The 16,753-nt window shown below is 40.0% G+C and overlaps 2 protein-coding genes across 4 annotated transcripts in view; one reads left to right on the forward strand and one right to left on the reverse strand.

The window, feature by feature from the left end:
* Positions 1 to 296: 296 nt before the first annotated feature.
* ABITRAM (actin binding transcription modulator) lies at positions 297 to 4,958 on the forward strand. Its single transcript, XM_049830117.1, has 6 exons — positions 297 to 370; positions 461 to 512; positions 3,661 to 3,790; positions 4,544 to 4,620; positions 4,692 to 4,761; positions 4,830 to 4,958. The coding sequence occupies exons 1-6, from the start codon at positions 322 to 324 to the stop codon at positions 4,956 to 4,958; spliced, it is 507 nt and encodes a 168-aa protein (XP_049686074.1). The 5' UTR covers positions 297 to 321.
* Positions 4,959 to 5,068: 110 nt separating this feature from the next.
* CTNNAL1 (catenin alpha like 1) overlaps positions 5,069 to 16,753 on the reverse strand; it is a 62,733-nt gene continuing 51,048 nt past the window's right edge. For 2 of the 3 annotated variants that reach the window (XM_049830109.1, XM_049830112.1), the window contains exons 12-19: positions 14,292 to 14,329; positions 10,961 to 11,011; positions 10,705 to 10,859; positions 9,926 to 9,974; positions 9,057 to 9,113; positions 8,796 to 8,915; positions 6,473 to 6,556; positions 5,069 to 6,341 (exon numbers count right to left, since the gene is read on the reverse strand). In XM_049830109.1, coding sequence (XP_049686066.1) covers positions 6,180 to 6,341; positions 6,473 to 6,556; positions 8,796 to 8,915; positions 9,057 to 9,113; positions 9,926 to 9,974; positions 10,705 to 10,859; positions 10,961 to 11,011; positions 14,292 to 14,329 — 716 coding nt within the window. In that variant the 3' untranslated portion in view covers positions 5,069 to 6,179. The remainder of the gene's footprint in view (positions 6,342 to 6,472; positions 6,557 to 8,795; positions 8,916 to 9,056; positions 9,114 to 9,925; positions 9,975 to 10,704; positions 10,860 to 10,960; positions 11,012 to 14,291; positions 14,330 to 16,753) is intronic. The other variant, XM_049830110.1, reaches the window with a different exon arrangement.

The raw sequence follows: 16,753 nt of genomic DNA on the forward strand, positions 1-16,753 counted from the left end.
ATACCTTTTTTTTGGTGCATCTATAGGATCACTGTAGCTATTACTGTATTGCTGCGTGCTGGAGAAAATAAAACACTGAACCAAACGCTGTTTTTTGAGTGATGTGGGTTAGCGTCGGTTGCCTCTTTGATTTCCAAATTCAGTTTCCTCACGGTTGGTAAAACCCACGGCCTTGTGCGGGAGGAAAAAAAGCACAATCTCGCCTTGCGGCCCTCTTCCCTCCTCGGACCGGGGACGACCGGGGAGGGGACGGTCCCTATCGGGTTCCGCCGCTCGCTGCCGTCCGTCATCGCGGTGCGCCGGCGGGGCGGGGCGGGCGGCATGGCGGCGGGCGGCGCCGAGCGGTACTTTACGCGCTGGTACAAGCCAGGTACCGCCGGGCCTGGGGGGGGAGGGGGGGGGGGGCGGTTTTGGGGGGTGCCGTGGTCGGTGGGTGACGGGTGTTTGTGGCCTGTTGCAGACGTGAAGGGGCGGCCGTGCGAGGACTTCTGCGTGCTGCAGCACTCCAACAGGCGAGTGGTGCTGACGGGGGCTTGCGGGGGGGGCCGGGGAGGGTTGGATTTTGGGGGGGGTGGGGGGGGGGCGCCTTCTTCCTCTCCACACCTGGGGAGCCTCGGGGGGGGTGTTTATTTTTTTGGAGAAGGAAGCGGCAGGCAGCACTCCTGCTGAAACGCCTGGAGCGGGAGGGGTGCACGATAGCAGGAAGGTGGCAAATCTCAGCCTCCCTACAGCCTTCTTTTAATTACTACTCCAATAACAACAGTGGAGCTTGAACTCTTCCCCGCCTTCCCCAAAACCGCCCAGCAGGTGTTTTTCAAAGGCCCCTTCGGCGCCTGTAGCGCTGCCCTGGCGTCCCTGCATCCTCTCCTGCAGAAAGGGCCCGCTGCGTCATCTTCAACAGCAGAAGAGCAACAGTTCAAAAGGCTTTTCCGTCAGGACACTTGAGAAGTAATCTGTTTAACTTGGTTTCTAGGAAATGAATTGGCTCGATTTGAACAAACACGTAGCTTTTTCTATATACAACTTAATTGCTTTTAATTCTACATTTGTGTACTACAGACAGTGAATGCAACTTTGATGTAGCTGGATAGCCAGTCACTTGGAATAAATCAACCCTGTTACCTGGTTTGGACTTTAATAACACGCCTTCCCTTCCCCAGCTCCTGCACCCCCCTGCTAAAGCCTGTTCTGACTGCACGGTGCATTGATGCCATCGCGAGCCTTTCTGGGGTGATCGGTCCCCCGAGGGAAGAACGGAACTGAACTTTACTGTCCGCACAAAAATTGGCAGTGCCAGTTGCTCACACGTTGAGGGAAGATGAGGCGGCATTTGTTGTTGGCAGTGGGTTGCCCGCTCCTGTTAAAAATTCAGGGTAACGGGAAGAGCGTGCTTGGCACAGGGCAGAACCGTCGCCTCGCCGCAGCCTTCGGCACCGGGGCTTCTCCGGGGCTGTTCCACGCGGTTTGTGTTCTCGTTCTTTGGCAACAGAAACCTGAGTACCTGCGAAGAGCAGGTACGACGGCAAGAGCAAGAAAGGCCACCCTCGCGTCTGTGCTCAATGCGTAGTTGTTAGTCTCAGTTGTCTGATATAAACAACAGTTTAAATCCTGTTGATACGTGTGGTGGGTTGACCCTGGCTGGATGCCAGGTGCCCACCAAAGCCGCTCTATCACTCCCCCTCCTCAGCTGGACGGGGGAGAGAAAAATATAACGAAAGGCTCGTGGGTCAAGATAAGGGCAGTTTAATAAAATGATAGCAAAGGTTGCGCGCGAAAGCAAAGAAAAAACCAATGATGTTACTCTCTACTTCCCATCAGCAGGCGATGTCTGGCCACTTCCTGGGAAGCAGGGCTCCAGTACGCGTAGTGCTTGCTCCAGAAGACAAAAATGCCCCCCCCTCCGTCTCCCTTCACTTAGCTTTTATATCTGAGCTGACGTCACTATGGTATGGAATATCTGTTTGGTTAGTTTAGGTCAGCTGTCCTGGTTATGTCCCGTCCCAAGATCTTGCCCTGCCCCAGCCTGCCATTGGGGGGAGGGCAAAAATGCTGGAGAGACAGCCTTGATGCTGTGCCAGCACTGCTCAGCAGTAGCCAAAACACTGGTGTGTTATCAACACCTTTCTAGCTACAGAGCTGCAGAGCACAGTGCTATGAGGGCTGCTGTAGGGAGTACTAACTCCATCTCAGCCAGACCCAATACAATACGGAAGAAAGGAAATGAAAATATAAACACTCGGTCAAATGTCTGTAAAGATTATTTTGAATTCTGAAATATCGGGGCCCTTGGCTGCTATAGCAGCTTGGCCAAATGCTCTGTCAAGTATTCTACCATTATTATGTATGGGGCCGTGGGTCAGTTTAGTATTTCTAAGCAGCGTAAAATTCTCTGTTGATTTTTTTGTTTTGCCAGGTCTCGGCTCTAATAGACGACAGCTCAAATAGATGATTTGTCATCTTCCCCTTAGAAAGAGGTGGGGGTCAAGAAGAGGTAGCTTTTCTGGCCCCTTTGAGCTGCTGGGGCACGCTGAAAGTGTTTGCCAGGATCCCGCTCCCTCTCGCGGGGAGCTGCGCGGCAAGAGCTTCCAAAAAGATGTGACGGTGTGGGGAGATGGATGCAGCACCCGCAGGGAAAGATCGGGTTCTGTGCTGTGGTTTCTCTGCAGTTACTCTTCTGTTAATTCTGGTCCTTGCTCTAGGTTTTAAACAGAATAGTCATCTCCGTTCATTTATTGGCAGTTCTGGGCTCTCCATGTTTGTGCATTAAGCATGGTTCTAGCCCAGGGATGAAGGTAAGCCTAGTCGCTACTGCTGGGCTTGTCGCAAACTCTCCAGTTTCACGACAAGAAATAACCCTCCTTTAGAAAAAGATAAAAATGCAAGCAGCAGGTTAACTAAAGCCCAGATCACCACAGGATTCAGCTGCTGTAACTATTCCCCACTAACGGCCAGTGAGTATCTATCTACTTCAGCTACCACCACACAAGCGAACCAAGTATGCTCCCATGGGGTACAACAACAGATAGAACAACTCTAGCTTATTTAAAAGCTGTGGTTCTGTTTACGAAGTGTACTGCTTTTGATGATCCAGTCTAGTATCTCAAAATAAAGCACCTTCTGTGGGAGTTGCTGTTGGTCAGAATGCAATTTTCATTTGGTTTGGTACAGCAGACCAAGTAAGATGCCATGAAGAAAGTGAGTCCGATTTGATCCTATATCTAACATTTTTATAAGTAAGCAGGAAACTAAAATTTGTCTCTGATCTACAGCCAACAATTATCCTTCATTAGCTCAGGTAAATTGTGTTCTCATTACCCTACTCAACCCCCACGCTGTCACCCAGACCTGTCTGTCCTTGCTTCCTCCCCGAGCCTGCTAAGTGCCCATTCTGTGACTCCCGCTGCAGTAAGCTGAACTATCATCAGCTTAACTTTCCTGCTAAACTACAGAGGGAAGAATCTCTGCTTTGAAGAGTGAAAATAAACAACAGCTTTCACAACACTGGAAGTCTTGCTAGCAGCTTAGACTAGGACCCCAAATGAAGTAGTATCAGTTTTAAATCTTACCAGTATAGGCAGAGGAGGTTGTGGAGCTTGCTTAGACCATGTAAGAGCATGGCTTCTCGCAACTACAGCATAATAATGATGTTTCTTTTTGCAGAATCTGTGTCATTACCTTGGCAGAAGCCCATCCTCTTCTTCAAAGTGGAAAAACAATTAAAAGCATTAATTACCAAATCAGTGCCAACTGTAGCAGACTCCAGAATAAGGTCTCTGGGAAGTCAAAAAGGGTATGGCTTTTTGATTTGGTTAGTTCTCATTTTAATCTCTCACGCTGCCTGAGACTTTCTGTCCTTTCTAGGATAGAAACTTACCAAGTTAACCTTTGCATTTTATTTTAAAACAGCCCCTCCACAGCTGAAAAATTTAAACTTTCTCAGGAGGTCCCTGTCTCTGTCCCAGCCAGGGTCTCATAGAGCTCCTGCAGCACTGCTGGTTGCTGGTGTTGCTCAAACTAAGGCTAACAGTCCCTTGTTAATCATTTTTTTCATAGTGTACAGAGGGACTTGAACATTCCTGAAAAGATAAAAATTTGTTTCCACCAAAATGCCGTGGAGTTGGAGACTACTGTTTTTCTCAAAACAGACCTAGGTAGCGGATGGGTTAGTTCAGTGTGTTTCATGGTGGGTTTTCAAATACGTGTAGTTTAACCTGGTTATACTGAAATCAACAGTGCTGGTTTTCTCCCCTCTCCCCTGATTTTAATCTGCTCAAACTATAAGTCTATTATGCCGCAAGAAACTTAATTGTGACTAAATTTCTAAGCTCTTAACAAGCTGCTATTCGATTTGTGCACATAACTAAGTTGGCATCTTCCCTTCTGTAGCAAAGCACACCTATGTAACTTGCAACGACCTGTACCTATCACACTCCCTTGCTTTGTTCTGAGAAGCTTACAAACTTAGGTTGCTGATGGTAATACCTTAAAAAGCCCTGTGTAATTAAAAGTATGTATATATGTTTGTTTTATTTTTCAAATGCAGGGAGCTCAGTTTTTAACAGAACTCGCCCCTCTGTGTAGGATATCTTCATCAGATGGAGAGGAATACACCATTTATAGGCAAGGTTTTTCCCTTTTTCTTCTTACCTTGACATACCATGCACTTCGACTGAATCTAAACACTTTTGCAGTTGTATACGAGGGCGACTGATAGAAGTGAATGAAAACATTCTTAGCAATCCCGCTATTCTGCAAGAAAAGGTAAGACACTTTCTTGCTTTTTATTTTCTAACTTTTATTTCACTGCTAACTTCAGTCTTGCTTTTTAGCCATCAACCGAGGGATACATTGCAGTGGTTCTACCCAAATTTGAAGAAAGCAAGAGTATAACTCAAGGACTTCTGACGCAGAAGGAGTACGAGGAAGTTTTGTTGAAACGTCTTAATTCTTCTTCATGAAATTAATTATACAGTTATCTGTATTTGATACTAAATAAGCTACTTCCATTGTACACTGTAACTTTCATGGTATTGAAAGGCCTAGAGCCTGTTTTTAAAAGAGGAACTTAAACACTTGATTCATACAAGAATAAACCAGTTCAAATAGTTTGTATATTAAATTTGCTTTCTCTTTTTCTCTGAATTCTAGCACTACAATTTTTTAAATAAGCACAGAACGATATGTTGGAGAGTATTTATGTTCCACAGGCAGCTTTGCTTCTGCTCAGTGCAAGCATAATACGTACAGAAAAATCGTATGACCTAGCCATCACTTAATTTAGCTAAACTAATACAGTATGAAGTTTTACAAAGGTGAATTGAAAATAAAAATGCAACAGAAGCCTACATACAAAGAGCAGATAAAATTGAAAATACGTATTTCACACCAGGTTGTATTTTCATGGCATCCTGAAGTCAAATAATGCCCTTTGTACACAAGTTTGTCATCTATTTTCTTAAATTTTAAATGGTATAATGAAAAGTCTACATAACAGTTCAGTGCTTCTACATGCCATTCAAATTCTGCTCAGTAAGTTTTAATAAAAAAGGAAGCAACAACTGCCATCTACAAATAAAGATGGTAAAAGGAAAAGGGGTTGAGTCAAGAATACTAATCACTTAGAAATACACTTTTGGAACTATGAATCATATCAACAAGATTAAAATTCAGCGGTGCAGCTATTGAAAGAGGGGTTTTTTTCCTAGAACTACTTCACTGCAGGTATAACTTGTAACTAAGATCACATTTCAGTGCTTTAGCCTTTCAGACTATATTCCTGATTCTGCTTTATCAAATACATAGACTGAAATAGGCCAGAGATGAGTTTACAGACTTCAACAGTAGTGTTACATATAGCATATGCAGCACAAGGTTCTTTATATAAAATGTCTATTAGCAGCATCTTTGGGTTGAAACATCCATTAAGACATTCATAAGCATTAATTACAAAACCAGTATCAATAGTGAGCATAGGAAAGGCATTCACATTATAAAAATACGTAACAATTAGGCTAGTTGGTGGTGTAATTGCTAAGTAATGGGACATCTATTAGATGTGACAAAGGTCAACAGTTTTAATTCAAATTAACCTGGTTTGACTTTCCACAAATGAAAGCAATACTGAAAATCCAGCAAGTGTTATTTCCAAATGGGAGTTCCTGCATTTCTAAGTGCTATAATTACTTGCTCTCTAAAAACGTCATGTTTGTTACGTGATTTTCTAAAGACTTGATGCCAAATGTCTCAGCTCTCCTTTCTGGAGTATGTGCATTTGTACCAGTTCGCATTCTGTCTTCTCTCCATGGTGGAGCAGGTTTAAGACAGTCATTTCCTGCTTTATTCTGTGTATTTCAAAAAAAAACAACAAAAAAACAACACTTCTTAAAAACAAAGAAAAGAAAAAAACCTCCCAACCAGTAACAACAAAAAACCAACCAAAAAAACTTTAAAATACTGCAGATGAACCAAGTACCTTTCTCAGTAATTTGCAGCAAAGTGGAAGAAGTTGGCACAACAGTGTCATCACGTTCCTTGTTTTCAGAATGCATGCATCAACCTAAACAAGACAATTAAGAGTAGCATAAGACCACTCATTACTTTTATTAGTCAATTGTTCAATGCATGAGACGATAATCTATTTCAAACTTGAATAGGTAATGTTTGTCCTTCATAAATCCCTTCTAATCAAAAGGGTTTGCCTACCTTTTTTGAATTTCTCTATATAGTACACATAAAGCAACAGCATCCTTTCTGTTAGCCAAAGACTTGAGCTAGGAAGCAGAAGGGAATGACACACATCCCAGGAGAAGGAACTAATAATAATATAATATTAAACAGAAGTGTCTTGGAAAGGAGCTCTTGCCATCTAAGTATGATTCATCACAATTCTTCATGTTTTTCCTTTTGTTTTATGTCCTGTCAGCATGATTTAGAAAGCCATGCATCATGTAAGGCTTACCCTGGTACGAGTTACACTAAAAGTTAGCTAAATCTTAAAGCACTTGAGTTACACCTCAAGTCTAACCCAGCACAGGTCACAAGTCTGGGTCCTCAACAAACATTAGTTTGATAGCCTGCTATCACTATGTAGTGATACATCACTCTGTATACACAGACTGGAGTTCCCATTTACTTTAGCTAGATAGTGTAAACCAAAGCAAGCAGTAGCCTTGAGGTGCTCAGTTTGGTTTTGAGTGGCTTGGATGCTCTAGCCAGTTTCAGTCCCTGCTGTAATACTGAAAACATCTTTTCCATAGCTCATTGGAAGCAAACATCCAGGTGCACAGAAACGGTCTTGCTCACATCAATCATACTGCTGCTCAGGGATACTTAAAAAGTTCTTCAAAAAGCCTGACCTCTATTCCCTGCTAAGGTTTGCAGATCTACTTCTCATGGTAACAATGCCAAAGCTTTTATGGTAGCTGTATACACATTTACTTGTAACAAATATGAATAATAATCAGAATAAACTCTACCTACTGAGAAGCAAGCATGTATTTCAATAATAGAGTCTTTGGGGTTTGGAATTTGTTACATTAAGCATCAATAACAACAGAATAACAAAAATTATTACAGTGGTGGAAATAGAAATTACCCTTATTAATACTTCGATCACTGAAGTCTTTTCTTGGTGAGGTACACTTAATTACAGTGCATATCTTTCTGAATGAAGTTCTAGTGGATTACAGTATTATTATATACAGCATTACTCCATCTCGTATTATTCAGCTGAAAATTCTCAGTTGCAGCATGATAAGATTCCTGTACCTCTCTATCTAGTGAGTAAGTTGAGGGAGATGTTGACAGAAGTTCTTTGAAAAGAGTTCTCAGCAGCAATAAGCAAATTAAAGTAGTGGAAGCCTATGGACACCTGTCCACATTTGTGGGTTTTTTTAAGAGCAGTCCAGGAACATCATTGTCTTGGGAAACATTTCTGTAAACTCTTTCACTAACACTGAAATCCAAAACCCAAATAATAATTTCAGTACTTTTAGTAGCAGGAAAGAAAAAATCCTATTACTTACTTCACTGATTCTTAAGACTCTAAAATTGATAAGCTAAGGGTAGGGAAACTGCTCCTTAAAACATTAATATCAATGATCTGTCCGTGGCCACTGGGCCAGTTATACGTAACAGATAGCCATGCTCCCTAAAGAAAACATTCATATAAGCCTGTAGAGTAATACTATCCAAGCTATCCACTGGCAGGCTTCCATGTATGCTGGGTGCCAGTGTACCACATTTTGCCTCCTATCAAATTCTCAGCATGAATGAGGGGGTCAGGTCTGGATAAACTTCACTGAAGCCCCTTCTCCGGTAGTGGGGAAAAAACAAGAAAAAGAGAAAAAAAAAAGCTAGAAAACAGTAGCACCCACACTAAGAAAAATCCCTTCCTGAGACAAGACAGTGCAGTAAATGGCTTGGATTAGAGTCATCGGCAATGGATGTCCCAATAGATAAAACATTTTCAGCAAAGGGAACAGTTCTTGCTGTTCTTCCTCTATACTTCACACATCAGCTTCTCAAAACGTGTTAAGTGCAAAACAGCACTTCAACTTGAAGTAAATTACTCTTCTACATAAGGAACACCAATGATGACATATTGCACAGCAGAAAAATGGTTGCACAACAGCATAAAATTTTGTACTTATTAATTTTTATGGTCCTCTCTCAATCCAAGATGTTCAGCTGTCATGAACTGTTTCATATTTTAACAGGAGCATAAATTCATAAGTTACTATATTTCAAAACAAGTTAGGTTTTACTTTCAGGAATATATATAATTTTTGCCTTACCTTTGTAAATGTAGCACTTTTACCCTGAACAGAAGCTTTAGCTGTTATCTGGAGCTGCTTGCACATAGAGATCAGTTTTTCAGCCTCCAACAGAAGCGAAGGTTTGTCATCATCATGTACCTGGAATGTGTTTCAGGTAGACAAAACCACTCTGTGTTAAAAACTCCAATATTAAGTTAATGGAGAAGACAGCACAACCAGCTTTTAAGCAGTATGACTAGTGTCATAAGCTGAATGGCTGTTTGAGAGGTCATACATCACCTGATCAGAAAAGGCATGAAGAGCTGAAGCAAGCTTTGTGCCCTCTGTAGCAAAAATCTGAAAGGGGGAGAAAGCATGTAACAAAATGAACCACAATGAAAGATGAGGATCTTTTTCCTTGTTGTTTTAGTAAATTGTGTGCTATAAAGTAAAAAGCAGGAAATATTTGTGATAGTTGTTTACATTTGTAATTAACAAGTCAGCCATTTGCAGCGACTTCTGAAATAACAAGCTACAGTACAAACTGCCATTCTCCCAGATAAGCAAAGTTTAAAGGCTTTACCTTTACATATAAAAAAACCCGACCTCCAATTATTTTTTGCACTGTAGCAGCTCACAAGGGTTTTGTGGGTAGATGACACCTGCCATGTTTTTTTATTGTCCTGACAAAGATAACCAGTCTCCTGTTAAACACAGGCACATATCTTAGAAATACCATGCCGCATTCCTTCATTTGGCTCCTTGTCTTGTGTTTGCATTATTCAAACATTTACACCTTCTTTCTTTCCCATGAAAATACTGCTGCTCAGACTAGGATGGAGCATCCGTTAACACTACCAGGGACTGAGCTAACTGACACAATAAATACTACTAATGCACTGAAGTCCACTATATTTGCCATAATGCCAGTTTGCTATTCCTACCCCTAGCTGGAATCTGTCAGTTTAATGAACGCTGTCTTAATCTACTACTGGAACACTGAAAAGTTAGCTTTCGGGAAGTTACATACCACAGTTAGGCTGCTTAAAATCTACAGTTGCCAGTCAATTCATGGTACACTGTACTTATGTGTAAGGAATCAGAGAGTTAAGTTCCAATTTGTTCTTCACTCAGAGTGCCTAACTCCTGTGTTGTTAAAAATGTATTACCTCTGCTTGATGAAATAAATCTTGAGTAGTTTTCAGAAGTCCTTCTCCTCTGTGGGAAATAATGAAAGCAGAATATATGCCATGTATAGACTGCAGATTATTTTGCCTGCTACTTACACAATTTATAGTATTTCTCTCTCTCTCTTGCTCATTCACACCACTGAACTGTAAAATATCACTCTTTTAGAAGATACTATGCACAACAATACCTTAGTACAGGAACTGCATTTCAAAATATTATATAAACACCTCGGTGGCTAGAGCACTATTGGGAAATTATCAGTGGTTCAGCTCTCATCATCCATGTCTCTGGTATACTGAGTATTATTGGACTAGCAGGTAAGAAAAAATCCCAACTCTTATGAAAAAAACCCCTGAATTCTTCAAATAAGAAAGCTGACATTGCATGGGCAAGTTTCAGAACACCTTTTAGTACAGCAAAGATCAGTAATTCTAATCTAGCTATATACCTGTGCTTTAATTCTCTTAATTTTAAAAGTATTTATGAACATGCTTCTTAAAATATTTTCCATAGCCAAGAGATATTTAAATAGCTGTTCTGCAACAAAACAGATGTTTAGCACTTAAAAAATCACCCTAATTTTATTATTAAACAGATTAGAAATTTACAAGAATTTATAAAGCGTAAGGATAGACATTAAAGCTCCTTTTTGAATGTGTCTCAGTTATTATACTCTGAAAATGAAATTGTCTTATTTCTTATAAACACTGTTAATGCTCTTCTTCCCACCAAAACATGCTGCATACAGTGTAATTACCTGGTAAATAGATACATGGAGTAGGCCATACTTGACATGCCTTGTCCATGCTGCACGATCTCATTCTCCTGATCCTCCCATTTCTCCGTTTCAGAATCCACATCAGATGTGAGGAGATGCAATTCTAATCCAAGTTTTGCAATTTTTGCCTGTTCCTGTAAATGGTAACCATAGTTATGGCACCTGAAAATACATTCTTCAGACAAGATAAAAAAAAAAAATTAAAAGTTTTTTTACTAAAATGATGGCATCTTACCTCAGTATCTAGTTTGACTGGCTTTAATGCTTTCAGATTTGCATTATGCTTCTGTTTCAAACAAAAAATAATATTTTTAAATAAAAGGAAATAGAAATCATTTTACTAACAAATCATAAGAGGTGGCTCTAAACTCAGAGGCAGGCTTTGCAGGAGAGTTCCAGTGGTTCAGACAAACTTTTCAGTAGAAGCTGAGAACCTGTTCTCATCTGGCTGTCCTCCCAAAATGACATGTGCAAACAGGGTCTATGCCTACAGACACCCTAAAGTTTCAAGGGAAAGACCTCTTCCACAGTTCACAGACTCCACTTCTGCATGCAGTACCATCTCTTCCCCTTACCCTCTAAATCCTCAGTATTAGGACTAAATAAACAGTCTTAATCAAGTACTGTTGCGCTGATTTTTCCATCAAAGATGATACTGATACAACAGGGACTTGGAAGTTGATTTTAGCTAGTAGCAAGCCGATCTAGGGTACAACCCATGTAAATGCTACTGTGATGACATAGCTCATTATTCTGTGTCACTTTGTTGAAGTAGCTGGAAACAAATACTGACACTTTGATCTTTTTATGGGTTTCCTTCTTTTACTTAAGTCATGAGCTATCTGAAATACCAGTCTGGCTACAAGCCATATATTGGCTCAGATTAACTAATAATTAGTGGTACTGATGTGAGTGGACTATCTGGTTAAGGCAGAGATTGCCAACTGTGTAACACATACAGAGTAATACGTGATCTGTTTCAAATCAATCTGCATGTAGAGAGTAGCAGTTCCTGGCTTTAACTTCACGTGCTGGTGCTGTCACTGTGCAAAGACAGCAAAAACTAACAAACATGGCAGCCACAGTCCACATTCAGAAACTGCACAGGAGCACAGAGAAATGGAAAGTACAAAGCTGGTGTCACAACTTGGAGAGGTGTGAGCCACTGGAGGAGGCTGGATGATAAGAGTGCAGGACTGAGATCCTTGTCTGAGAATCTGAAAAGAGCTGCTATTCATTAGTGGGAGTACTTGGGCAAATTAAGCTCAGTAATGCCTGCGGGGGGGGGGGTGGGGGTGGGGGGTGGGGAGGCACTATTCATTGTGAGCAGCATCAGAAATAAGGTCCAGGTGCAGTCTCCGTCTCACTTCAAGAGTTTGAGCAAAAATAAAATACTACTATTGAAGTTCCTACTGCAATTTTCTGCTCGGTTTAGCTTTCATGCCACTTCTCTTTTCCCATCCCAAAATTTTTAAATATTCTGAATCTTATTAATGACTACCCAGATTAGAAACCATAATTCTGCCTGTGTATTTAGAAATGCTGATCTCGTATTGAAAGATTTAGTAAAAGGTGTAAGAACTGATACTCCTCATTGTCATTTAAGTTTGACCATACTGTGTATTAGAAATGCAATTCAAGAAATGCTGGTTTTAAGGCAGAGTCTCAAAAGAAGAAAGGAACACAAAGCCAAACTAGATTTGTACATAAACACAAACTTTGGGCTACAAGGTATGGCAAATATTTAAGCTGCTGAGTGAAGGGTGTTCAAGAAACCCAGCACTCTAGCACAGGTAAGTTTTTCTATCCACCAATAACTAAAGAAACTCAGAACGTTTTTCAGATTTGTAGTTTTCTCCGTTCTAGTGTTCTCTTACACTGTTTGAATAGGAGAATTGGTAAAAAACAGAAAAGCAGTTATTTTGCTTTTAGAACATGATTTGACACTTAATACTACAGAGAAAAACACACCTGTGCATTAAGCACACACATGAATCATCACTACTGCTCTGTCCTCAACTACGGTGTAACTCTAGGATGCCACTCATTACCAGCAAACAGCACAGTTACAATTAAACAGACGTAACAAAATATGTAATCTAATTAGATCGACAGGAACAGGGTGGCTTTTGTGCAGGGACAGCGTGGGCGTTAGCCAGGCACAGCAGACCTCTGTGATGGCAGTAGGGAGAGAAGAGGCAGTAGTACCGAGAGTCACAGCACTGGGAAGAGAGGCAGTTCCAAAGGTTAGTGCATATAGTTAGGCAAAGAAATTACTCTGTGAAGAAACTCTGTTGTCTTATGGACATAACCTATATTTCCTGTCTACTTTCAAACTGTATATTAATCATAATTTCCCCAAAACCATGCATATAGCAAAATCCGAAAGAAGGCAGCAACCTTTCAAACAACAACAAAGCAGAACTGTTTAAATCCTGGGAACAAAGTTCTTACTGAAAGTATTTTTAAAAGGCATATGAATCAATAAGTGGCAATCTGACTTCTTTAAATTTTGGCTGATGTCCAGAAGCTATGTAGCTTAGTCAAACCAGTGAGGGACAAAAACCCCATCAAGAGTCACTGAACCAATCTATTTTCCAGCCTCAATAATATTTAGTTCCATAACTGTGAAATTCACCCATGCTCACCCAGCCTAACATTATATTCTATTTAAATCTGTAGATTGGATTTATAATGTATGACCTTTTCTCTTTTCATTAAGGGTCAGAAGTAGCACATTGTGTTTGAAGTCACAGAATTGCACAATGGGAGACATGGAGACGGGATCATTTCACACCCAAATTTGTGAACACTACAAGTTAAGGAAAGAAAGCAAGGAGAGAAGGAAACAAGCTAGAACTTACTGTACCTTCTGAGACCATTCTTCCCCTTTTTCCTACCCATGAAAAGATTCAGTATGTAGCAAGTGAATCAAACAACTGATTACATGATACTAACAAGGTTTAGGAGGTTTCCTAATACACAGATGCTTTCAGAAACAATGTAGTATCAATTATAATCAGCTAAGGATATTAATTACCTCACAACTAAACCTGGACATTCAGTGTAGCTTTTTTTCTCTGCATTAAAAACATCTAAGATCAAAGAAGGAAACAAGAACCCATTATTTGAAGAGCCTACAACAGGCTCGAACATGTCCATTTGTTCCGAATAGGTCAACTTGGGCAACAGCATTAAAAAAATCAGATTACAGAGACTTATTTTCAGTATGTTGCACCATATTCTTACTGTTTTGATAGTAATAATGCATTTTTTATTATATAGCATGACAGTTGAGTATGTGGTAAAAATGTCATATTAATGAACAGGAATTACAGCTCATGTACAATCAAAGTGATTAAAGTGTATTAAGTAACTAGTTACCCTAGTTTTCAGTTTGTTATTCATTTAAGAAATTGACAAAGTTTGGTATTTTACTGTCAGCCATCCAGTCAGGATGCATGTTACCAAGATATTGCTATGTCCTCATCAAGGTGTGAAAAGGGAAGAAGTCAATTAGTTAATAGCCAATATAAAGTAAATACAACAATCCCAAAAGAACTTACCCCTGGTCTGGGCAGTGATAAGTAGACACGCTTCTCTCCTACGAAGAACACACATATTTACACCAAAATTTGTATGCAGATTTTAAGCAATGGAATCACATGCCTTACTTCATCCATCCTTAAGTTGCAGTACTCTTAAAAGCAAATTACTTACCTGTAATTCCTCCTCTTTGAATATTGCAGGACTCCCTCTCTGTCTCATACTTCCAGAGAGAGACAAGCCAAGAACTCTATACTGTTTGGATTTTAGCTCTCAGCAACTGGCAGTTAAGAAAGCTCCTCTGAACAGTTTCTCTCAATAGAATTTCTAGTCCCCTGCATGCAATACACAAGCAAGTAAAGAAACTCTCTCCAATGACTGTGTAGCCATCGCTACATGCACTCATTTTGTTGCAAAGTACAGCACATACAATGGTAGTTCCATGTAAGGCTTTTCTTGGCATGGGTTGGATGGTCTAAAATTTGGAGTAGGCAATGCCGCTAGTGAGAAACACCTAGGCAGGTTTTTCTAAGTAATGCCAATAAAACCCTCATGCTGTACCGTACTGTATGTGTCCCACATGCTCAGTATTTTATGAAGAAAAAGGTTCTATAGCATTTTACACACTTATTGAATTATTTCGTATAATCCCAGGAGGCTCAGATATGCCAAGTCTAAGCAAAACAAATGGAAAAAAAAAAAAAAGTATCCTTTTAGGTCTTACCTAAAAGTGGGTAAGAAGAGTTTATTGGCAAGAGGAAACAGTGCCTGGGTTAAGAGCCTAGGATTAGAGCTCCAGTTACCGGAAGACTTAATTATCTATGAAGACTTACATTTATTACAACAGATTCAGGAGAAGAAATAAAATTAAAACAAAATAAATAAAAAACTTAAGACCTAGTAAAAAATAGATTTTATATGAAGAAACTAAGGGCTTACTATAATGGATATCGGTACCAGGTTTGCATACAGATGGTGCATCTCGACAAAGGACAAGCAACAAACCCCCCTACAACTGCTATTTCCTCCTCTTGTATCAGCTCCTAGAGAAATTCCATTCTGACTTCTCAGAAGGCAGTTCTCTTGTGCATTCATCATTTTTTGAAAGTATGCTCTTTATCTCCTGACCACAGAAAGATCCATGTTTAGGCAACTGACTCCTAAAAAATGGATTTCAGTAAGTTGACAAGAGTCCCTCAACCCTCTTGGTAAGTATGAAAAATGTAATTCTTCCTTTTCAAGATCACCTCTTCCTTCCTCTACCCAGTTTTGCAAAAGATGAAATGAGCTATCAGGGCACAAGCTGCCTAACTGGTTTTTTTCAGAAGGCAAAGTTATTCAGACATTAATTACCCAAACATGCATCCAAGCAAGATTTCTCACTAAAGACTGATACAAATGATGAGAAGTGATTTACTACATCCTATGTATCAAAACATCAGCTAAAGGGCATGTAAGAAATCACGTAAGATGTACCAAGAACAAAAGCTAACTTGTAAGTTTAAAAATCCTGTAGTATAAAAGATCTCCTTGGTGCTACGTAAAAACCTGTTGTGCTATGTTAAAAAAAAAAAAAAAGTTCAAACACAGAAAGCTTTGACATAACAAATAGAATACAGATGCGTAATGAGAGGACCTACTACTCGCACACACCAGCTGGGCATTCAGAATTATGGAAAACAAATGGAAAGAGGTGGTGAACAGAAATAAGAAAAAAAAAGTTTTTGCTCTTCAAGCAATTCCCATTATTTGGCTTTGCAAGGTTCAGTTGCTCACCATATTCAGAAAGAGGATCTCACTATTTATTTCTTGGAACATTTTAAAAAAAAAACCCCAACCCCAAAAAACGCACTAAGAAAAAAAAACACCTCACTGCACCCACAGATACCAGACCTTTCAAAGGAGCAGATCAACTCAGGCCAGAGATAATCCTACTTCATCAGAAAATACTTAATTACATCAGTATAATCACAGAACTTATATATGACTTCAGTAACAGAACACACATATGTACTTCTTCAGGTATTTCATTTCCTTACTTTGTAAGTCAGATCTTTGCTTACTAGCAAAAGGCTTTTCACCATATTGTGAACTTCCTTTCATTTATTCAAGTCTGCCTTTGTTTTTCCTACTGTTTTTCTCTGTTTTTCCTTTTTTTTTAAATCTAGAATTAATTTTTATTATTTAATCTTCTTTGTCTTCCAATTTTCTGCTTTCTAGTAGTTCCAGTCATGTTTTTCCCTCCAAAATGTCTCTATTTCAACTTCTAAATTCTGCTTTTGATCTCACTTCTTATCTGAGAGTAGGATGGCTGCATCCCTGCTTCACCCTTCTTTCTAGAACTCTAATTTCTAAATTCTGAAGTTCTCATCTGTATCCCCTATTCATCAACTACACCCCCCCCCCCAATCCTTGTGATCATTTAACTCCCCTCAAATTAAGTAGGCAAAACAAAAGGGGAGGGCCAAAAAGGAAGTTCTCT

Source organism: Accipiter gentilis, chromosome 27, assembly GCF_929443795.1.
Source record: "Accipiter gentilis chromosome 27, bAccGen1.1, whole genome shotgun sequence".
NCBI lineage: Eukaryota > Metazoa > Chordata > Aves > Accipitriformes > Accipitridae > Astur > Astur gentilis.

Bases quoted from the DNA above. Each gene is read 5' to 3' on its own strand.
- ABITRAM (XM_049830117.1), top strand. From the start codon at position 322: ATGGCGGCGGGCGGCGCCGAGCGGTACTTTACGCGCTGGTACAAGCCA. The intron at 3,791-4,543 runs GTATGGCTTTTT...TTTCAAATGCAG, and splicing joins TCTCTGGGAAGTCAAAAAGG to GGAGCTCAGTTTTTAACAGA. The intron at 4,762-4,829 runs GTAAGACACTTT...CTTGCTTTTTAG, and splicing joins CCGCTATTCTGCAAGAAAAG to CCATCAACCGAGGGATACAT.